At 53.7% G+C, this 21,716-nt stretch overlaps 8 protein-coding genes across 8 annotated transcripts; 5 read left to right on the forward strand and 3 right to left on the reverse strand.

Annotated features, from left to right (window-relative positions):
* Window positions 1–128: 128 nt before the first annotated feature.
* Window positions 129–1,996, forward strand: J4E90_003061 (uncharacterized protein; the record flags this gene model as incomplete). Its single annotated transcript, XM_051432634.1, has 3 exons — window positions 129–290; window positions 359–1,162; window positions 1,217–1,996. 3 exons carry the CDS (start codon window positions 129–131, stop codon window positions 1,994–1,996), a joined length of 1,746 nt encoding a protein of 581 aa, XP_051294056.1.
* A 405-nt stretch (window positions 1,997–2,401) lies between these two features.
* On the reverse strand, window positions 2,402–3,929 carry J4E90_003062 (uncharacterized protein; the record flags this gene model as incomplete). Its single annotated transcript, XM_051432635.1, has 2 exons — window positions 2,402–3,711; window positions 3,809–3,929. The coding sequence occupies 2 exons, from the start codon at window positions 3,927–3,929 to the stop codon at window positions 2,402–2,404; spliced, it is 1,431 nt and encodes a 476-aa protein (XP_051294057.1).
* A 733-nt stretch (window positions 3,930–4,662) lies between these two features.
* On the forward strand, window positions 4,663–9,135 carry J4E90_003063 (uncharacterized protein; the record flags this gene model as incomplete). The annotated part of the gene is made up of 4 exons (XM_051432636.1): window positions 4,663–5,014; window positions 5,066–5,748; window positions 6,307–8,830; window positions 8,885–9,135. 4 exons carry the CDS (start codon window positions 4,663–4,665, stop codon window positions 9,133–9,135), a joined length of 3,810 nt encoding a protein of 1,269 aa, XP_051294058.1.
* Window positions 9,136–9,466: 331 nt separating this feature from the next.
* Window positions 9,467–10,498, forward strand: J4E90_003064 (uncharacterized protein; the record flags this gene model as incomplete). The annotated part of the gene is made up of 2 exons (XM_051432637.1): window positions 9,467–9,799; window positions 9,854–10,498. 2 exons carry the CDS (start codon window positions 9,467–9,469, stop codon window positions 10,496–10,498), a joined length of 978 nt encoding a protein of 325 aa, XP_051294059.1.
* A 956-nt stretch (window positions 10,499–11,454) lies between these two features.
* On the forward strand, window positions 11,455–13,524 carry J4E90_003065 (uncharacterized protein; the record flags this gene model as incomplete). Its single annotated transcript, XM_051432638.1, has 3 exons — window positions 11,455–13,114; window positions 13,163–13,430; window positions 13,482–13,524. The coding sequence occupies 3 exons, from the start codon at window positions 11,455–11,457 to the stop codon at window positions 13,522–13,524; spliced, it is 1,971 nt and encodes a 656-aa protein (XP_051294060.1).
* A 597-nt stretch (window positions 13,525–14,121) lies between these two features.
* On the forward strand, window positions 14,122–15,580 carry J4E90_003066 (uncharacterized protein; the record flags this gene model as incomplete). Its single annotated transcript, XM_051432639.1, has 4 exons — window positions 14,122–14,206; window positions 14,259–15,118; window positions 15,211–15,358; window positions 15,555–15,580. The coding sequence occupies 4 exons, from the start codon at window positions 14,122–14,124 to the stop codon at window positions 15,578–15,580; spliced, it is 1,119 nt and encodes a 372-aa protein (XP_051294061.1).
* Window positions 15,581–15,904: 324 nt separating this feature from the next.
* Window positions 15,905–17,296, reverse strand: J4E90_003067 (uncharacterized protein; the record flags this gene model as incomplete). Its single annotated transcript, XM_051432640.1, has 1 exon — window positions 15,905–17,296. The coding sequence occupies one exon, from the start codon at window positions 17,294–17,296 to the stop codon at window positions 15,905–15,907; it is 1,392 nt and encodes a 463-aa protein (XP_051294062.1).
* A 1,604-nt stretch (window positions 17,297–18,900) lies between these two features.
* On the reverse strand, window positions 18,901–21,536 carry J4E90_003068 (uncharacterized protein; the record flags this gene model as incomplete). Its single annotated transcript, XM_051432641.1, has 2 exons — window positions 18,901–21,300; window positions 21,336–21,536. 2 exons carry the CDS (start codon window positions 21,534–21,536, stop codon window positions 18,901–18,903), a joined length of 2,601 nt encoding a protein of 866 aa, XP_051294063.1.
* Window positions 21,537–21,716: the final 180 nt, after the last annotated feature.

A 21,716-nucleotide genomic window follows, 5' to 3' on the forward strand; every position in this document is an offset into this window, starting at 1 on the left:
GTTGGTGGTCGGATCGCGCTTCTGGGAGCGTGACTCCTCTCTTCGCTGGCTGGCCCCCGGCGCCAGATTTGCAACCAAAGCCCCATACGCAGCCCAAACCGTCGTCACGTGCATAACGACAGACAACAATGACGGCTCGCGCGACCGGACAACGCTTCAGACAGCGCAAGCTATCGACAAAACAGAATTTACCTGTCGTGCGCGAACAAGATGTTGAGCAGCTTGCTGATGACGATGCGTCGCGCCATATTCCCAAGGTTGAGACCGGTGTTGAGAAGGGCGAGGAGATTGTAAGTCGCGCTAGGCCGCTTTCGGCTTTCCCTTTCCCTTACCCACCACATACTAACATCATGTTTAGGAGCACCATTTACAAGCTGTCATATCCGCCGCCCAGGCAGCAGCGCAGGGAGCGACTGGTGGGAAGATCGCACAGCTCTACATCCCAACTCCGGATGCTGTCGCGAGTACACTGCAGTATGAAGATGTCTATCCAAAACGATTCACGCAGCCCGCCACTTACATTCGATTTTCGTCTACCGTCGAAGATACATCTGGCTGTCCGTATTGCATGACCAGTGATGATGTCGCCTTTCTCAAGTCTTACAACCAAAAGAAGGGCAAAACCAACCACTGCTCAGAAGACGAGTTTGAAGAGGTGATCAACTTCTTCGAAGAGACCACCGCGATAAAACAACCGTATGCAGCCGTCGACAACTCGCCTGTTCTTTCTTACGAGGAATTCGAAGCAGAGTTCGATGAGACCATCAGCGAGTCGGCGCGTCGGTTCGCACGAGATATTTACCCACATTGGAAGAACCAACGGCTACTGAAAGGCAACCGCCCGCTTATGCCCTCATTAAAGTTCGAGACGAACCTCGAGACCGATGATGCTGATCCGTATGTTTGCTTCAGGCGACGTGAGGTGCGGCAAGTCCGTAAGACGCGTGGTCGCGACGCGCAAGTAACCGAGAAGCTGAAGAAGCTGAGGAAGGAACTGGAGGAGGCACGTCTGTTGATGTCGCAAGTGAAACGGCGAGAGGCAATCCAAAGAGAACAACTTGCGACGGACAAATTGATCTTCGAGCAACGGCATGCTGTCAAGGAGCTTAAGCGACGACTCAGTATCAAGGGTGATGACGATGAGCTGCTCATCACTCAGAAGGTATGTCGCAATGAACTTACCAGAGCATTTGCACAGATGACTAACCCACCACAGCCTGCACCCAAGCCCAAGAGAACTGCCGATGTCGAGAGACAGCGCCAGACGCTTCCTGGCATGAAACCCACAAACACGCGTCCAGACGGGCGCCTTGTTGACGGTGACATTGTATACCTCGAGGAGCAGCAAGCCAAGCGAACCGAGGCCATTGATAGCTTCATCGAAGACAACCTGGTCAAGCACCAAAAGTGGAACGTGGGGTGGGTCGACGCAACATGGCGGCCCATTACACCCCCTCTGGAGCCACCCGCTGCGAAGTCGGACTTCCGTACGGTTTTCACGGAGAGTCAGCTTCCCACGCCTCCTGCATCCGTATCTGATGGAGAGGGTGCTGATGCCACAGCAGTGGTGCCGTCGAGTAAGCAGACAGATCCACGGAGAAGCACGCGTATTCGTTTCGCCACTCCTCCAGATGACGTTCCATTCCACGATCAATCTCGGTTCCGTCGTAGAATCGGTCGAGGCGGGCGCATGATGATCGACCGACGAGGCGTGAAGCGTCAGAAGACGGAGCGGGTTGATGATCGCTTGGCAGACCGATGGCGATTCTCTGGTGATAGCAGCGAGGATGAGGAAACTTATCCCGTTGATTGGACTGACAACCTGCACATCAGATACCGCATCATGATTGAGCGTCAAGGCGAGAAGGCAGCGGCCCAGCAACCACCAGCAAATCCCAATCGCCGGTCGATTGAGAACCATAATCGATCTGCGTCCGGCCATCTTCTTCCTCCCACACCGACAAGCGCGACAGGCGCAGGACCAGCGGGAAGATGATACCCACAATTTGCTCAGTCTTCTTCGTTCAGCGCTTTTCTTGTCGACAAATTATACCCTTTGTTTTCTATTCGTTCGGCGGGCTCTGGCTTCAAACATCTACCAAAGCTATGTACACTAGCCCTATAGATTTGAGGGAGGGAGGATGGGTGGCCGGTTGGTCGGTTGGTGGGTGGGTGGAAGGGCAGCGACCTAGATGGAACATAAGTCAGCAAGTCGATACTTGGATACACATACATACCAACGCCGTGAGTGCCGCAAGCACTTCACTTGGCGACAAAAAAATGCAGAAACTTACCAAATCATCTTTTACATCTGGAATATCGTTCTGATGATCAGATTTTTTTTCTTGGTGCAATCGCAACGTAACCACAGCACGTGCTGACGGGTACAGTCTGGAGTTGATCAAACTCTGTGCTTCTTCCCCATACCGCCCATCTCTACATCCCCCTCTTCATCAACAGCTCTTTGCCGCTTCGCCGCCGCACCGCCATCTCTTGCAATCTTCTCCACCAGCGCATCTTTTGTCTGAGCCAGGAGCTGTTTCTCGCCGATACGCACAGCCTTTGCCATCGCAAGCCTCCGCTGCTTCTTCGATGCAGCGTCGACAGGTGGGACCTGGTCAAACGTCTTCAAGTCATCCTCTAGCGATGTAGCATACTGCGCAATGCGTGCCTGAACAATCTTTTGCAGCGCTTCCGCGCCTTTGCTAGTGATCTTTTCTGGTTTGGGTAGTCTGCCTTTGCTGCTAAGACGCTCGTATTCTTCGGATGGGAGGAGCATGCTTTCTACTAGGACGACGAGCTCGGGGGAGAGACTCTCCTGGAGGGTGAATGGGTTGCTGGCTGCGATGTCGTAGCCGGAATCGATCACCTCTTGTTCGTCAAGATACTCCATTCTGTCTTGATGCCAGATGCCGTCGCGGACGAGGATCTCTGTGACAAGCTCAGCAGGGATCTCGGCGACATCGTACTGCGCGTAGTTGTCGGTTACATAGCCGTATCTTCTCAGTAAGTCGCTTCGGGGAAGGGAGCCATAGTCGTTGAAGATCTCGTCGCCTGCCGGAATGGGTTTGAGCGCTTTCATCTCCAGGCAGTCTTTTTCGTAGAAGAGTCGCGCGTTGCATCTGTCGGCATCGGCGTTCAGCATGTCAGCCAGTGGCACCATGCCTTTTGGCAGCGCCGCATCTTCTTCTTCCTCAGCAAAACCTTCCTCGTCTACTTCTTTGCTGGGTGTCGCAGGCTCAACATCAAACGCATACGCCATAATCAAACTGCCCATCTTATGCATCAACTCCAAATTCTCTGGGCTGCGCATCTCCTTCGCCTTATCTTTCGCCCTCTCATCCCCACTAAACACTATCTCCGCAAACTCTTCTATCACAGGTAGCAATTGCTCTGTGAAGGCTTCGTCTGCGCCCTCCTTCCCTATCTTGGTTACCACGGCGCTGGCTTGTAGCTCGGCTAGCTCGTCCTCGGACCAGAACATCAGGGTGTTGAACTCGGTGGGCAGGACGGCGAAGTAAGGAGCCCAGTTTGATGCGGAGCCATTGTGGTATTCGTAGAGCATTACAAGGATGAGAGAGAGCCAGGGGCCGAGGAGGGCGAATGTCGAAGCGGGGATTTCGCGGCTGAGGATGCTGTTTTCGACGCTCAGGATGGAGGCGCGGGGTATGCGGAAGAGGAGTTCGTGCTCGGCGATGGGTTCAGTCGCGACTTGACTTATGTTAGTATGGATCTGCCAAATGTACAATGGAGGGTGGTGGCAGTCGAGGTAGTTCTGGCAGCATGCATAGGTGGAGTAGCTACTTACCCACGCCTCGCCCAGCATCCTGGTTCCTCAGATCTTGCAGCTTGACCTTTGGACTGATTTCCGCTCCAGAAGCCTTCAGCCAGGCCAGAAAGGTCTGGCTGGCGCCGTCGAAGTCTGCCATATAGCGCAACGGTCCGGTGTGGCGTGGGATTGTTGTGGAGGGTTGGATATTTGGTGGATATTCTTTAGCGGTTCGGCGTACCGAGGCTGCTTGGTCCGAGCGGTGGAGGATTTGGTGGCTGGGGTGTGGAAGAATTTGCAACTCTTGCTTTTGGTTATATGATCAAAGAGGGATGGGATTGGAGCGAGGATAGAAAAGCTGGATAGATTTGGGATATGAAGAATTGATTGTGAAGATATGCGACAGAAATAGTGGACTTTGTTGTGGTGGTTCACAGACCCTGCAGCACCTGACTCGCGGGCGTTGTGACGTCTTTTCGTGGGTTTTATATCGGCTTGCTTGCTGCATACGTGCAGCGTGCAGCATCGCCATCATCTGACAAGACGACCGTGAATTTCGCAAGAGTTGTATGATTAGCAAACATGTTGAAAGAGGTCGGCTTTCACTTGCCCTCGCACTGCCCAGGTGCCTTTGCGGACGTAGAAGCTCTATCACAGGAATAATCGTAAATACCATAATTTCCAAGGGCATTACAGCACTGATTTCCGTCAATTCCAGGTTGCATCGCGACTCCGCGAACATTCATAACACGCGACTTAATTTGCACGGCTGCTGGCCATTGGTGGTTGCCCAGCGCTGGCTTCATGCATGTCATTCCTTATCGATAGCTTTTTCCAACGTCACCCCGCCTCGACGCGTCAAACATCAACGCCGAACCGCGACGACCGCCACAATGATCGCCATAGGACTGGAAGGAAGCGCCAACAAGATAGGTGTCGGTGTCATCTCCCACCCTGGCCCTAACCAGCCACCGATTATTCTCGCGAACCTGCGGCATACCTATGTTTCCCCGCCCGGCGAAGGCTTCTTGCCCAAGGACACCGCAATACATCACCGAGCATGGGTCGTGAGGCTAATCAAGCAGGCTGTGCGTCAAGCGGGAGTCAAAATTGAAGACATCGATTGCATATGCTACACCAAGGGCCCAGGTATGGGTGCACCATTACAAAGCGTCGCGCTTGCAGCCAGGACAATCAGTTTACTGTGGGGGAAGCCCATGGTGGGCGTGAACCACTGCGTTGGTCGTAAGCGTCCCAGGAAATCTATGTATCGGAATTTTAGCTAACATAATGCAGACATCGAGATGGGCCGCTCAATAACCCGCGCCGATAACCCTGTGGTCCTATACGTATCTGGTGGCAACACACAAGTCATTGCTTACTCCGCCCAACGGTATCGCATCTTCGGTGAGACCTTGGATATTGCCATAGGAAACTGCATCGATCGATTCGCCCGCACACTTATGATACCCAACGACCCATTTCCCGGATACAATGTTGAGCAACTGGCAAAACATGGCAAGAACCTCGTCGATCTACCATATGGCGTCAAAGGCATGGATGCGAGCTTTTCGGGAATATTGGCTGCAGCCGATCTCCTCGCGCGCGGACTAGACGAGTCATTACCCGACGAGAAGAGATTAAAGACTGAAGATGGACAGCTGGTCACAAGAGCAGACATGTGCTTCTCACTGCAAGAGACCATCTTCGCTATGCTTGTCGAGATCACCGAGCGAGCCATGGCACATGTTGGCTCACAGCAAGTGCTAGTCGTGGGCGGCGTGGGCTCGAACATGCGTTTACAGCAAATGATGGGCATGATGGCAAGAGACAGAGGTGGGAATGTGTTTGCAACAGACGAGATGTTTTGCATTGATAACGGCATCATGATTGCTCATGCTGGCTTATTAGAGTATGGAACTGGAGTTGAGACGGAGCTGAACGACACGACTTGCACCCAGCGGTTTAGAACTGACGAGGTGTTTGTGGGCTGGAGAACTGACTGAGGCGCGCTTTGCTCCGATTCGATACCCCGGCTGACATCGCCTGCCGTCTTCTTCATACATACATACGAATTCACTGGATATGATACGAGAGGTATTCGGGCACGGTCCACCATAGTGAAGGGAGTGCTCGTGGCCCCGTGCCTTTTCGCAACCAAACGCTGCATGTGATCACTTGGCGATACCCTGCTCCGACACGTCACTTGCACTACGCTTGCTGCGTTCTGCTTCCACCACCCAAGCGCTGGGCTCAACTCTTTGGCAAAGACCGGAGCTACCAGTGCACACCTCCGCCAACATGCTCGCGTTATCAAAGAGCGTTCTAAACCAGGAACCACAGGCACAGCTGATTACCAGCAACATGCGCGCCGCTCAGTCACGCAGCTTGAGCGCCTCCAAACCATTGGCTACCACGTCGTCTTCTTCACATTCTATTGCGACCAAGATCTTTATGCGAGCTCACCCTTTCCACCTTGTGAGTCTCAATTCGTCCGGTCGTGATCACCATACGTGACTCATACTGATCCATGTTAGAATGAACAAAGCTCGATATCGCAAGCGTCCCGTCAGGTACAGCAGCTTCAACAGAAGAACGAGGCACTCGCACGCGGACTCGCCACATGTCAAGCTCATATTGTTCAGCTCGAAGGGCGACCGACTACTAAGCAATATGATGATATCGCCGCAGCGCACGCGCTTGCTAGAGAACGCGTCGACGCTCTGACCACGAAGGCAGATGCATTATCTGGCACATGTAACCACAAAGAAGCCGTCATCACCGCCCAGGACTGCGAGATCGCCGAACTTCTACAGGATCAGGAAGCCATCATCACCGCACGAGACTGCGAGATTACCGAATTTCTACATGATCAGGAACGAGACAGGAGCGCTCTTGATACTTTACGCGGAAAGCGCCGAGCGGACCGTAAGACCATAGACGATTGGTCACGAAGCATCGCCGAACTGGAGGCGACAACCCACGAGCAGTCAAGCACTATTGATATGCTTCGCAAGGACAATAGTTGTTTGGAAGCTAAAGTCCACGGCTTATCCAAATTCATCACCGAGAAAGATGAGGAGCTAGCACGGCTGAAGCTAGCTCTCGACGCAGCCACTGCCATGAACGGAAACCATGCCGCCCTACCCATAGGCAGCGACGCAATTGCTTGCAATTGCAAAGCCAACATGGTGAAGCAAACCAGTACATATCGAAAGCTTTCCGACCATTTTGCGGAGAAAAGCAAACTCTGGGAAGATACCGAGGAGAATGTCAAGCGTGCAGCCCTCATCGCCCAAGCGGAGACTCGTAACAACCACGCAAACTGGGTGCAGATCTTACAGAAGAAAGACGCCGCCATCGCTGGTCTAGAGACTACACTAGACGCAGCAATGGCCAAAGGAGACCTAGCCAAGCATACCCAGCATGCCATCAAGACGCATCAAGCCTTGCGTAAGAAGAACGCAGCATTGAGCAAAGACAACAAGGACTTGAAGACGGATGTACAGAACCTACTCGATGTCAACCAGTCGAATGCAGATCGACTGACCGCGTATTTAAAGAAGTTAGAGACGCTGCAGGACGAACGGATAGATGCGGTCAACCAAGCTGCGCAGCTTACTGACCAACAGACGAAGCTTACCAAGTACGCTTCGGATTTGCAGAAGGTCATCGCTTCTGCAGCCGCCAAGGTAAATCAGGAAGATGTCTCCAACATTGCAGGCTGCGTTCCACGAGCCACTGTTAACGGCATCGTGGCAGAGGCTATAGCGGATTACTACGCGCAGGCAGAACAACTTCGTGCTCAGCTTCAGCAGGAGCAAGAGACACGTCGACACATTCAAGCCAAATTGGACCAGTGTGATAAGGATCTCTTCACATACCAGACCGAGGAGCAAGATTGCTTAGCGAAGGTAGCTGGGCTTGAACGCAAAGTGCAGTCACTGAAAGCACAGGAAAAGATTCTCGAAGACCAAATCCAGAACTGTCATGCCTTGGTCAGCGCTACACACACCACCAGTAGCCCACATGCTTTCGAAATGCATCGCCTGATCCTCACCCAGATTCACCCACTCCAAACAGAGAACAGGAAATTCATCGCCGAGAATCACAAACTCCTGAAAGATGTTGATAGGTTCAAGCTTGAGGCGCTCGATACACGCGCCAAGTGTGAATGCAGGATCGACAACTACCGCGCATGGTACAAAGACTTCGAGATGCATTACTGGCACGTCGCAGTCGTCGAGCGTGATAGCTTGCACGATGAACTTGCGTATTGGAAGAAGAAGTGTGGCAAAGAACACTTTTACTGCTCCACGGCTTCTAGCCGCTTAGTTCACGACAGACGCTTGCTACAGTTTGCGCTACGAGAAGACCACGGCCTCACCAAGAGCATGCTGCCCAAGGAGTACTTCGATCCAGACTTTCTCAAGGGCTGCCACTCAGCAGTCGAACTGGCTCTGCGCAAGCTCTGGCCGGACTTTTGGCAGTATTTGGAAGGACATGCCGCGTGGGTGCCACTCACGGTTCCTCTACTCACGGGCGAGGGTGAGATCGTCATGGATGAGGCTACTCGTGCGGCGTCGAACGCGCGCCTCGCGGAGTTCAAGAAGGAACTTGAACAGCTGGACGAAAAGCTAGAAGAGGCGCATCGCAAAATGTTCGACATTGACGATGGGTCGGACAGCAACGAGGAAGAGAAGACCGACGAAGAAGATGATTCCGACGGTAGTAAAGAACAAATCGGCACGCCTTGCAATACCCCAGGCTCGCACGACACGGATGGTACGTCACCGCCTTCTAGCAAGCGCAGATCACATGAGCGAGGAGACCCGAACGATAGCACGAAGGCTGACGGTTGCCATCCTGATGATGGCCAAAATCCCACAGCGATCGGAGGGGAAGAGGCGCGGGAGTTTGATGAGCTACCTGCATTTGCAAAGACGATGCTTGCGCGCATCAGCGCTCACGAAGCCGAGAATGAGCAACTTGCCGGTTACGTCGCTGACGAAGACATCGATCAAGACGCGTTCCTAGCGCAGTATGGTCAGGGTATTACGGGTAAGCCATGTTGCTGCATGAGCCAACTGAGTAACGTCACTAACATATCAGCAGGTTCTCAAGACGGCAATCTACCTAACTCGACCGAGCCTATTCAAGTCGCTGCGCCCGTCGAAGAAATAAGCATCGACCGCCTGGACGTGAACGGTGATGACGAGCGTACTCTTGAGCAACGAGTCGCTGAGGAATACGTGGAGGGTGGGCACAATACGTTTTCTGAAGGGGAGTATGATGGCTTTGATGATGGGATGAAGAAGAAGTATCGCGAGGCTATTGTAGAAGCCGTGGTCGAGGGCCTGGACTGAGGGATGAAGTCGGCGTTTATGGGTCCGTTGGAGCTCGGCGTAGCTGCTACGACTTATAGTCATTAGGTGGCTTGTGAAAGATAGAAACTATAGTTATCGATAGCAAAGTGGGTTGTAGGACGGCTGAGGCTTACGATCGACACCTTTCATGAGGCTTACAGACTAGCACGGCGGGCTGTACATTAGCATCACGCTAAATACCATGCTACAGCAATCTAGCCTCAAAAAGAGAAGGTCGCATGTGACGTTGCTGCACGCCTGAACCACCTCGGAGATATATAAATGCATGCAGCCACGATCGAGACTTCCGAGTCCACCCCGAACTACCAAAATGAAGGCATCGTCGTCAATGCTAGCGGTGCTCTTTGCCGCAACCGCAGCTTCAAGTCCAAACACCGCACCCGACTGCGGATGTAAGAAGCCACTCCCCAATGGTATCGAGCTTGACAAGTCCGTCAATCTGACATTGGAGAGTGAAAGCGGTGTTTCCCCTCGCAAATACCGTCTACACATCCCGCCCTCGTACGACAACAACAACCCCGTCCCACTCATCCTCTCCTTCCACGGCCGTGGCAAGAATGCAAAGTACCAAGAAGCTCTCAGTCAATTCTCGAACGCCAGCTATGGCTACGAAGGCATCGTTGCGTATCCCGAAGGCGTACCGGTAGCGTCTACCCATCTCTAGATGCATTGTAGAAGTATGCTAACACATGCCCAGAACGCAAAAGGCACGCAGCAGTACGAGGGCGACCCCGACTCCCCACCCTCCATCTCCGATGTCACATTCACGCTCGAACTCCTTGACCACCTCCAATCAACCTACTGCATCGACCCCACCCGCATCTACGCAACCGGAAAGTCCAACGGCGGAGGCTTCACCGGCGGCGTGCTAGCTTGCCACCCCAAAGCAAGCTCGCGAATCGCCGCTTTCGCGCCCGTGTCTGGCGCTTTCTACCTCGATGCCGACCAGCAGCCCTTACCTTGCAACCCCAGTCGCCAAGTCCCCATCATGGAATTCCACGGCCTGGAGGACACGACAATACCATACGCCGGTGGCATCAACACCCGCGGCAACGCAAACTCAACTGATATCCCCACGTGGGTGAGGGATTGGGTCGAGAGAGACGGCCTTGACGTTGACGCGAACAAAACGTCGTATCTCTGTGAAGTGGATGAAGGGAAGAAGGTTACGCGGTATAGCTGGGACGACGTGGTTGTGCATTACAAGTATGAGAATCTGGGCCATGATTGGCCTAGTTCGTTTGCGAATGGTGATACGGGGGATGATGAGGGGGTTTTGACGTGTGAGGCGGCGGAGGCGACGAGGATTATTTTGGAGTGGTTTGGGGGGTTGACGCTGTAGATGGGGCGCGTTGTTCAAGGAACAAGACTAAATAGGTCTGCAGCCTGCTTTTAGATGATAGAATTTGAAGTAGTCGAATCAACTTCAACGTAGATACTAGGGTGTTTAGACTTTCCTTTGCATGAGGTAGGAGGCTGCTGAGTGGGAGACGGTGGGGAGAAGTTCGGACAGCGCGTGGTAATTCTCCAGGCACCCGCAATCTACGGTTTTTGGAACTTGCCCGATTTGGAATGCGCGCGCGTGCGGTCGATGACGTCATTGGCTGACACCATCACCGAGACACATCGCGACTTCATCTCGTCTCATCTCCTGTACACTTTCAGCGTCCTGCGCATTCCTCAAATCACCTTTCATATCTCCACTAGAGTCTGTCCGTGACGTAAACCATGCGTTTGTACTTGTTCACTTGCCTGTCGAGGCCTATGGCCATAATATTGTCGCGACCGCGTCACGACAGCTTTCGCACCCTGTTACTAACTGATTTCGCTTTTCCATTGATGCACAGACGAGGCCTCCTATGAACTCATGCTAGGCTCATCACGCGGCTCCTTTTGTAGGTACTGAGTATGCATGGGAGCGGTGGGCTCGAATGGCCCTCTCCTCAGGCAGCTGCCTCACACGTGCAGCGCGATATGGGAGTTAAACATGCGGCGAATGGCTCATCCTTTGCTTGCAACTGTCTCTTAATCATTTTGATGTTTCCGTCAAACCATGGTCCTCTAAGCTCGAAATTTTCAGCTCTTTCAAATTTGCATGTTGGGTGCCTACGCGTACCTTCCAATCTTCTGCGCCGTTCCAGTGTTTACTTCCCCGACTACTCCCACAGCGGACTTCCACCTGCCCTCGCTTGATGCAACACCAACTTGTCTGATCTCAACGGCGACGACTTACCCTCATTCGCTTTTACGCCGATTTTCACGCCGCTGCAATCGAAGGCCACCCTCCCGGCAGTCGCCATGGCCTACCACTCAGCCTACCGCGGCATTGCGACGGGTGCCAACGGCGAATTTGATCACTTTGTGCGGACAATCGACCCATCACATTTGGAAGGCGGGTATTGGAGGTTCCAGACTATCGACGATGACCGGCGCGCAATGGCCCGCGGCTTCACAACACCTGAGGATGTTCTCCAAGCTGCCGACTCCAGCGACGACAGGTTCGACGAGATCATACTAAGATGGGTGAGGGGCGCAAACGATACAAGCTTCAAGATGGCGATGTCGGGTACGGCGCATCATCATCTCCAAACGATCTACGAACTGCGCTCGATGCTTCATCTGCCCATGTCGTCCAGAGGGCAAGTGCCGCTCTACCCAATCAGCACCAACCCACGTCTTAAGCAGTACTGGGAAGCGAAATACAGAGCCCAAAGACCTACCCCGATCGATCCCGCGATTCAGCTACCAGAACGGCCCATCTCATCTCCAGTGACACCAGGGCCTGTACACTCGACTTCATCGCAAGCTCAGCACGCAGAACCAGCGACACCGAAGTCCCCCATTGGCAGAGTTACCAGGGCACGCAGCGCGAAGCTATCGCAAGCAGCGGGACCGAAACCTGCAGCCAAAACTAAATCAGTCAAACAAAGAACCAGTGCTACTACATTGCCTGCAGGCCAGCTTTCGCCTACATCTTCATCGTTAGAAAAGGTCAAGATTCCACTTCCTCCTTCCAAAGCGAAAAGTCAGCAGCAGGCTCCCTCCCAACGCTTCGAAACGCAACCGTTGATACCCGCACAACCTGGTCCGTCTATTAGCGGGAGCGTGCCTACGATACCGCGAGCTGCGTTAGAATGGGGATTGCAGTCGTCACCAAAACAAGCAACATCCAATGCTAGCAATGGAGTATCTCAACATAACTGGGTTCACCCGTCTGCTCGCGCCTCTGCTGTACAATACTCTGCTTCCGCAGACCCTCCACGACAGCTAGCCCACAGCAAGAGCGCTACAGACCCTTCACCAAATACTACTGCCTTGGTTTCAGGAGCTTCGAATGCTTCGAACATATCAATCCGATCTCCGACGAGCGAAAGACAAGACAACCGTTTTGGGGAGACAGATCCTGGGTACGTGATACCGAAGGAGGGAGGCAACGATCGAAGGGATGATCGCAATACAGGTTCCTCCGCCAACAAAAGACACAAATCGATCGCAGCTCCGACAACGCCGTCCGCTTTCGACGATGATGATAGCATCACCGGTGTACCAACAAGCCCGCGCGTGCCGCACAATGCTACCCCAAAGACTCCAACAAACGAACCGCGAGAAGTGCCGTTCGATGGTATAGCTAGCCCGTTACCGTTACCAGTAAGCTCCTCAGCGGATCATACCGAATGTACAAATATCGAAGAGCCAATCGCGGCCGCTAGAGCGTGCGACACGACAAACAACGGGCAGACTTATGCTTCTCGGGCGAAACAACAGCAATCAATCAGTGACCTCCGGTCGCCCAGCATGTCAGACTCACGCCCATCGGGTACCAAAGCTGCAGGCGTAACGGAGAAGCCTGTAGAGACCATCCCCGAGCCGTGGGGCAGCTACATGAAAGGCCTTGAACAGGTTCCATGTGTAGATTGCGGAGAAGATGAAGGACATCTGCTGGACTGCAACCTTGGTAGTAAGTACCAGAACAGCAGCTCTCCAATACGTCACTAACAGTGCCTAGACATAATACCAATGCAGAACCTTACCGTCCTCGACTATCGCACCCTTGCTGACGCCGTCGAGCAGTTCGATCCTGGCCCATGGACAACCCACTTCGTCCCTCCTGAACCCGAGCCTGAAGACGTAGCGACACAAATGAGAGGCATGGCTGCCGTCATACGGAATGAGGATAGCTACCAACAAGATGCCGAGCTTCACGGACTACCTGATGACCTCATGATGATGTTGTGGGCTTTCAAGACTTCGGACAATGTTCAGGTTATCAATGAGTATGTGGACAGCTGCTGACGACTACAATGTGGTGCTGACTTTTGCTCTAGGGATGATTGTGATTCTGGCATCGGCGAGTTCGAGATGTGGTGATAGAACTGTATTGTCATGCTCACATGGATACAAATCCAGATTAGTGATCAAGGAGCAGTAATGTTGAGGCGAATTGGTTGTCCTGGACTGTATGCGATGTCGCGGGAGGGGGACGTGTTGTCGTGAGCAGTGTCTCCGTGGCTGGCGTCTCTGTTACTGAAAAGCGCCATGGAAGTAGAAACTGGAAAAGTTACAATTACCCTATAATTTCTTTCTTCATTGTCTCATAATTCGTGGATTTCGCGGCTTAGTCGACGTCGCGACTAGCGGTTGAAGAATCGAAGCCCCGCATCGTGTACCTCGGCAGCCCATCCTGGCCCGCCACGGACGAATCACGACAACAAACACCAGGCAGTTTTCGTGCAACCCTTACTCTGTATACGCTACCGCTTTCTCCGTGAGTTGTAGTCCGTGACAGTCGCTGCAGCCTAGAAACTAACGACATTTCTAGGACCAATTCTGTCATCTTGACACCAATCTCGATCTTGTAGCCTGCGGTCCCTGCGCAACGTGTACATACATAATCATAGCCATACAGCTTGGAGCAAGTCACCACGTCCATTATTGCATGAAACTACCCAAGTCTTTACCACAACCATGGCCGATTTCGAAACCATCATCAACGACGCCATTGCAGCGCAAGAAATCCCCGGGTGTGCTCTAGCGGCCACAAGCCGTGATGGTACGCAACCTTCCCATCACGATATTAAACCTCCAATACTAACAAACACTAGGCACCTTCACATACTCCAAAGCCTTCGGTCGCACCTCCATGAGCCCCAGCTCAGCCAAACCCATGGACCTCAACACCATGATGTGGGTCGCATCCTGCACCAAACTCATGACAGCCCTCTGCGCCATGCAACTCGTCGAGCGCGGTCACATCACCCTGGAAGAACCCGTATACACCCACATCCCAGAACTGAAATCCCTGAACGTCCTCACTGGTTTCACAGACGCGGGAGTTCCCATTGAGGAAAAGCACACAAAGCCTATTACTCTCCGTCTCTTGCTGACGCACTCGAGCGGCCTGACGTACGAGGGTATGCATCCGAAAACGCTAGCGTGGCTGAAGTATCATGGGAAGAAAATGAATGCCAAGCCAACGGTTGTGCAGCGCTTCGATGCGCCGCTTGTGTTTCAGCCGGGCGAGAGCTGGGCGTATGGGCCTGGTGTTGATTACGCCGGTTTACTAGTCGAACGTATCTCCGGTCTTACACTAGAAGAGTACATGAAGAAGAACCTCTGGGGTCCGCTTAATATCACAGACGTTACGTTCTTTCCCTCGAAGCGCCCGGATTTGCAGGAGAGGATGGCGGAGATGTCGGGGAGGGGTGAAGATGGGAAATTGAGTGTTCATGAGGGGAAGATGCCTTTTGTGGATGAGAAGGGTGGGGAGGTGACGGGCTGTATGGGTGGGCAGGGCAGTTTTACTTGCGCGAAAGAGTATATTAAGGTGTTGAAGGGGGTGTTGGACTGCGACGAGGGAGGGGAGGGCAAGGTACTAAGTAAAGAGAGTTTGGAGGTATTTTTCAAGCCGCAGTTGGGCGAGGGGAGTCGGACGATGTTAAATGCTGTTGTGCAGGATGATGCGGTATGTCTTTCTTCTACTCTACCAGCCCGTAACTCGTCCATCCTTCCCGGCCACTTCGATCTCGCAGGATGATTCGGCTAACGATAACACAGGCGAACAACGCAATGGGCGGTACACCCAAGCACGTAGCTAAAGACTACGCCCTCGGCGGCTTGGTCATGATGGACGATGCGCCTGACGGCAAGAAAGCAGGGACGATGCTCTGGGGCGGCTATCCCAATCTCATCTGGTGGATTGACCGTAAGACTGGACTCGCTGGGGTTTACGCGGGGCAGGTAGTGCCTCCAGGAGATGCGATATGTGGAAAATTGATGAGGAAGTGGGAGGAAGGCTGTTATGGGATGTTTGAGAAGCATAGAGAAAGTAAGTCGAAGCTTTGAATGTGCTGGTGGAAGGGCACGAGAGGCAAGGTGGATTTGCTGACGTGTGAGAAGAGGTGTAGACGCGAAGAAGAAGATGTAGCAGGGCAGATATCACGGTCATGCGGTGTAGAAGGGAAGAGACGATGGGTTTTGTGGGTATATTCTTCTATCAATGTTTCTCATCCAGCTCATCCGATGCTCAGCAGTGATGCGATGAGAGCGTTCCGTAACCATATCCATCTCCATGCATCTTCATGTCCATCTCACTTCCAGTAAGCATCACCAAGGTCCATGCTGACCTGCCACCCAATGAGTCCGTCATTCCAAGCCAGTAAGCTCCTCGCAACCGCGCCATCAAGGCAAGAAAAGAAAAAAAAAGCAGATACATGACATGATACCATCCAACGCCGAGCGCGCAAAGCATCTAGCGACGACGACCAGCAGCCTGAAGCTCAGCATTACGCTTGAGAGCCTCCATCTGACGGAGACGTCCGTAGTCGCTGGCGGGAGTGGGGGTTTGACCGATACCGCGACGGGCATTCAGCATGGCGGCAGCGTCGGAGAGATCGAGGTTGTTGTTGACAGGAGAGACAGGCTGAACCGCGGGAGCTGGAGCCGGAGCCGGGTCGCCGATGACGCCGTTACCACAAGGACCGCCGAGACCGCGACCGGAGTTGAGACCTTGATAGGCCGGATGAGACATGTCGCCGAGATTGAACTCGAACTCTGACAAGTCAAGCTGGAAATCGGGAAGGTCGAGCTGGAAGTCAGAGGCGAAAGAAGAGGTGTCTTTGTTGAGGCAGTAGTCCATGTTGACGACGTCGTTGCCCAATGACTGAATGGTGTTGTTGATGTCGATGTTGATGTCGGCGTTGTTGATGTTGGAGTTGGACATAGGAGAACTGGTGGTAGGCATCTGCGCCTTCTGAGCTGCCATGAGAGCGCGGTACTTGGCGGCGTCCTCGGCGTCAGAGTCGCGGGTGGTGATAGCAGTAGCCGGGCTGCTGAGGAATGCAGTAGGACTTGAAGGTGTGATGGTGAGGCTGTTACGCTGTGTCTCTGGAGAAGAGGTAGAGGTTCCCATGAGCTTGGCGCCGCTGTCGCCAGTGCCGAAGAGGTCTTCGCCGATCATCTCGAAGTCGGGTGGGGGAAGTAGAGTGCCGGGCTCGCCGATCTTGATACCGGTGCTGGGGTCAATGCCCTGGAGGAGAGGAAGTAGAAGACGGCCTTTCTCTTCTTGGGAGAGCTGAGACCAGGGGAGGTGGTAAAGCTCTCCGACGCAACGAATGGGTCCGGAGGGTGCAGAGACGGTGCGCTTGTGAGCCTTCGCAGGCTTCTTGGGCTTGGTGACCTTGGCGGCCTTCTCCTTGGGAGGCTTGGGAGCTCTGGGCTTGGGCGGAGCTTTCACCTTGACAACCTTGGGCTTGGGAGGAGCCTTGGGCTTGGTCGCACGAGGTTTGGCGGGGGCCTTGGTCTTCTTGGCCGGGGTTACCGGCGGAGCTGGGTTCATAAGAGGCGTCCACATTGCCTCGATAGGCCCTGGAACGGCAGGCAAAGTGGAGGCCGGGAGGGTCTCAATGGCCTTGGGGAGAGTAGAGGACGCCAACTCAGCACCTTGTAGATGCCTGGCGTGACTCAGGAGGTCACCGTCAGGAATTCCAAACGACATGTCGCCGGCAAACTCTCCAGCGTTGAAGCCGTAGTCGAAGTTGAGAGCGACGTCGTCGCTAGAGGTCTCGACGGAGGGCAGGGGGATGTCCTTGAGGAAGTCGTCGTTGCAGAACATACTGAAGTCGAAGTCCATATTGTCGGACATGTTGATGAATACGTAGGTTTGAAAGAAGTGAGAAAGTAGTCGCTGAGATGCTTGAAGATAATCAGGAAGTAGTGTGTGGTGTAAGAGAGACGAATAGAAATTGATTTTGACAGCCACAAGGTGAGCTCTGTGGGAGAAAGGCTCGGCGTCGTTATCTAAGCAATTGAGGAGGCTGGTTAGCAAGTCTGTGAGCATGAAGGTAGATAAATACCGCACCTTTTCCTCCATCTTCTGCGGTGCAGGTGGTGGTGGTGGATACTTCAGTTACCCGATTTGGCGTCGCATACTGTGGCGGCGGCCGGCTATTGGCCCAGCCTCTCAAGGAACTGGTGTTCTGGCCGGGATCTGGTGTCGTTCTGCGGAGGTTCGGGGGTTGGGGTCGAAAAGTTGTGTTTCAGGTCTCCTTCACTTTTTGCGCAGCAGCGCCTGACTGGCTCGGTAAAGGCTCAATAACGCGACAATAGCAAGGACGACGAGAGAGAGAAGGCAGCAGATACTTCTTGTGCGACTAGCGACGTCATTGCGATTTAGGACGCCGTTTGGTGTGCTGGCCGCGGTGGTTGTGACAAGGTGAAGGGGCGCCGGTGGAGGAACAGATGGCGAGCGCGACAACCCAACACAGCATATCTGCGAGACAAATCAGATACTGAGGATGATTATATGTACCAGAGTGCGCTTGTGGTACCTATAGATGTGTTTGAGCAACTTGTGCGTCATCGCGTCTCAGTGAGCCAGGCGCTGATGTGCGCGAGAGCTGCATCCCGCGTAGCCGTCATGAAAGCCCTAGCGCTGCGCCAAAAGGCCTCTCAAAGTGCTGGCGTCGAGGTGTATAGCCATAAGTATGAGTTGCGATATGCACCCGCGTTCAAGGTGCCTTCTCTGTTCTTCGGGCACCGCTGGTGAGACCGTTTGGTGAGGGGGATGGTGATGACGTCATCGATCACGACACCGCGAAATTCCACCGCGGCTCTAAGATGATCTAGTCAGCTTCAACTAGTCACATACTAGTTGCGAAAGAGGAAACATTTCACAGTAACGATGGGGCGGCTGTGTTGACGTACAAACCTTGAGAATTGCGTGTGCGTGGTGGTTTGCGCGGGCTGTTGCCGACTTATATAACAGAGGCACCCACTAAATCTAAGAGAAGACACCGAACGGCCATGTGTTTACAACATTGATTGATATATAAGAAAGACAATAGCTACTGAAGATGGAGTGACGTTGGCCTGTCAAGCGCCAATCATGCGTGTCATCCTGCAGATTGCTGGGCGCTGCCGCGAAGGATCTAGCGCGAACATGGACAGAACCCAAATGCCACCGCGCGTGTCATCCTTCCCGCATCATCCCATCTCTCTGTCCGTCTCCTCCAGCGCTTGCGCGTCTCATTCATTGAGCATCTTCGACCGTTACCCGTCTCCAGCCTGTGTGCACCCTATTCGTGCGATGGGGTAGTCTCATTTGTGGATTGCAGACCGATTGTCGCGCCTGCCACCTTGCTTGCCTTGCATGGCCAGCAGTCCATCGCGGCCTCGTCTTCCATTGTCGCCACACGATAATGCAACCGTTGACCTCCAGCTTGCTTATCGCATTGTATCACCAGGCGCTTAGTCGTCTCCAATCCTTAGATAATCCGTGGCCCAGTGGACCCTGAGCTCCTCGTCCATGCCCTCCCACACCTTACGCGTCATCCTTTCATCAATCTGCTGCCACGACGATTGATACTCTGGAATCTGCGATACTTCGACGAGGCGGCTTCGCGCAACCCGGCGTACCACCTGAGGTTTCGCCTTCCGTGCCTGCGTTGGGATTGACGTTCGGTCGTCGCGTCCTGGGGTGATGGGACTGTGCGTTCGTCTGCTTGATGCTCGCGTCAGCAGCGGCGTCCTTGGATCCGACGCATTGCCCGCCATATTGTTGTGAGCATCTGACGTGGTGGCGAAGTCGATGCCCCGTGGCGCGTATGTGTTGCTCACTGAGGATCGCGCAGAGCCAGCGCTACCCTGACTCGCATTATGATCGCCAGCCTCAATGCGCATCGCAGCCTGCTCCTCGGAGAGTGCCGCTACCATCTTTGACAACCACACTTTACCCGCAATGTAGATGGGGTACCATCCCTGTGGCCGTAGTGCCTTCAACGCGGCTTCAGTAGGCGACAAACACACTCCGGACGTAGAGTCGTAGAAGGTCGCAGAGATCAACTCCGGCGGAACACCCTGAAGCCCATGTGCCATAGCAAATGCCAGCGTCTTCCGATCATGGATCTCGGGGTTGGCGGGCGGAGCAGGCTCGACGAAATGTTGCTCACCCTTCTCTGCTTTGAGGGCGGCAATCTCGTTGTGTAAGCGCTCGGTTGTTGCGACGGCCTCGTTGAAGTAGAGGTGGTACCAATAATTTACGTCGCTACTCGCGATCATAACGTCGCTCTCGCACTTATCGACGATGGTCTTGCTCCACTGCTCGATCTCCTCAAGTCTATCCTGTAGCTGAGCGTTGGTGTCGAGGAGGCTCTGGTTTGTAGCGGCGGTCCCGCTCACCAGGTCCAGCAGCTCGGACTGGTCTTGCTCACCGAGAGCACCTTGCCGGCTTTTGGCTACCTTGCGGAGCATGTTCAGCTCGTGCATCATCGCTTCTGTACTTTTATTGAGCGTGCTGTTGGACTTCTGTTCTACAATGAGCTTGGCCTCCATTATGTCGTGTTCGATGGAGACTCTGAGGTGATCGCTGTCAAGCTTATCAAGCTTGGCTTGCATATCGGTCTTCTCGTCCCGCTCGGCTTGGAGAGAGTTTCGTAGTTGCTCATTCTCGAGATCGATCGCATCGAGAGCTGCACAATGAGCGCCCGGTGCAACATTGCCTTGCTGTAATTGCTCGAGCTGTTTCGCCAAGTCCCGGATTTGGTCATTCTTCAGCGCCAGTTTGTCTTCCAGCAGATGCACAACCTTCCCAGAGCGGCTCAACGCCGCTCGCACATCCTGCTCGGCTTCTCGGTGTCGCGTGACGTCCGTCTCGGTATTCTGGATTGTGTCGAGCAGGTTTTCGACGTGCGTCCTCAATCGCTGCACTTCCGCCCGATGCTCCGCTGCTTCTTCTTTACCAGCAGCATTTGCCTCTAACACACGCTGAAGCTCACTTCCGGTTGTGAACTTCTGGCGTAGCATCTGCGACATGGTTTCGTACTCTTTCTCGAGCTGCTGGATCCGAGCCGTGAGGCTGATGATGGTCTCCTCTTCCTGAGACATGGCGTCGTAGTATTCAGCTACCATACGACTGTTCTTCATCTCCAATACTTCGTTCTTGCTTTTCAGATCGTCAGTCTTGACCCTGTGTGCTTTGAGAATCTTCCTCTTCTCAAGATTGGCCTTCCTCTTAATGTCTTCACGCTCAGCGGTCACCTTTTCGATCGTTTTCTGGAAGGTGGATTCTTTCCGCATGCATTCTTGGTGCCACTTCTCGGTTTCTTCACGCTGGGCAGCGATGGCCAGGTCGTGGTCTGCCTTCAACGTCGCCGATTCAAGATCCTTGGCCTTGATCTCCGCTTGGTGCTTCTCAGCCGCTTCAACGAGACGGTCATTCAGGTCTCGGTTTGTCTCGTCAACCTGTTGGCAATAGGCCTCCATGTCGGCCACTTCTTGGGACCATTGGTCTACCAATCGCTTGTCGTTCAGGCGCTGCGCCTGCTGCTCGGCGTATTTTTGGTTGAGAGCTTGGTATTGAGCTACGTTATCGCGTACGCGCTGCTTTGCGTCGCGGAGATCGTCTTGTAGGACCTCGTACCGCCCGTCAGTGACCATCAGCACCTGGCCGGGCTTCCGTACGGTTTTGACATCGTCGCTGTCCGGTCCAGAACTCGACTTCCCGCTGCCGCCGGGGGAGCTGGTTGCCGAATCCGATGATGCAGTCATACCGTGTGCGAGTCGTGCTCTCCGCCAGGTGTTTTTGGTTGCGGCGTTGATGTATAGCGCGATGTTCTTGCACAGCGCAATGTCCTTCCATGTCTGATCAGTCTCATTGTTCGTTTGTATGTTTGGTCAGGACTTACGTAGGGTGAAGCATCTGTCTCAGTCGAACGCGCACTGAGCAGTGTCTTGATCTTAGCCAGCCTTTTCTGATATACAATGCTCGCTGGGTCGCCATCGACCTGCGCGACTTCAGATGATGGCTGACTGCGCGTCATCTTCTCGCAGCTAGCCTCGATCAGAATGGCGAGTTGCTGTTGGGTCTCCATGTCGGTCGCACTCATGTTGGTGCTGGTGAAGCTGCTTGCGGAAGCGATCTCGCTGGCCGTTGGCGCGCTCAACATGATAAGCTCAGGTGTGGTCAGGGGAAGAAGATTGGTTGAACGGGCGTCTACTCCAGAGTTGAGTGAGCCTGTTGGTGTGGGCAATCGGTAAAGCGGACCCGTAAAGAGAAAGGAGAGTTG

The sequence above is a fragment of the Alternaria incomplexa genome (genome assembly GCF_024043165.1).
Source record: "Alternaria incomplexa strain BMP 0042 chromosome Unknown scaffold_3, whole genome shotgun sequence".
Taxonomy (NCBI): Eukaryota; Fungi; Ascomycota; class Dothideomycetes; order Pleosporales; family Pleosporaceae; genus Alternaria; species Alternaria incomplexa.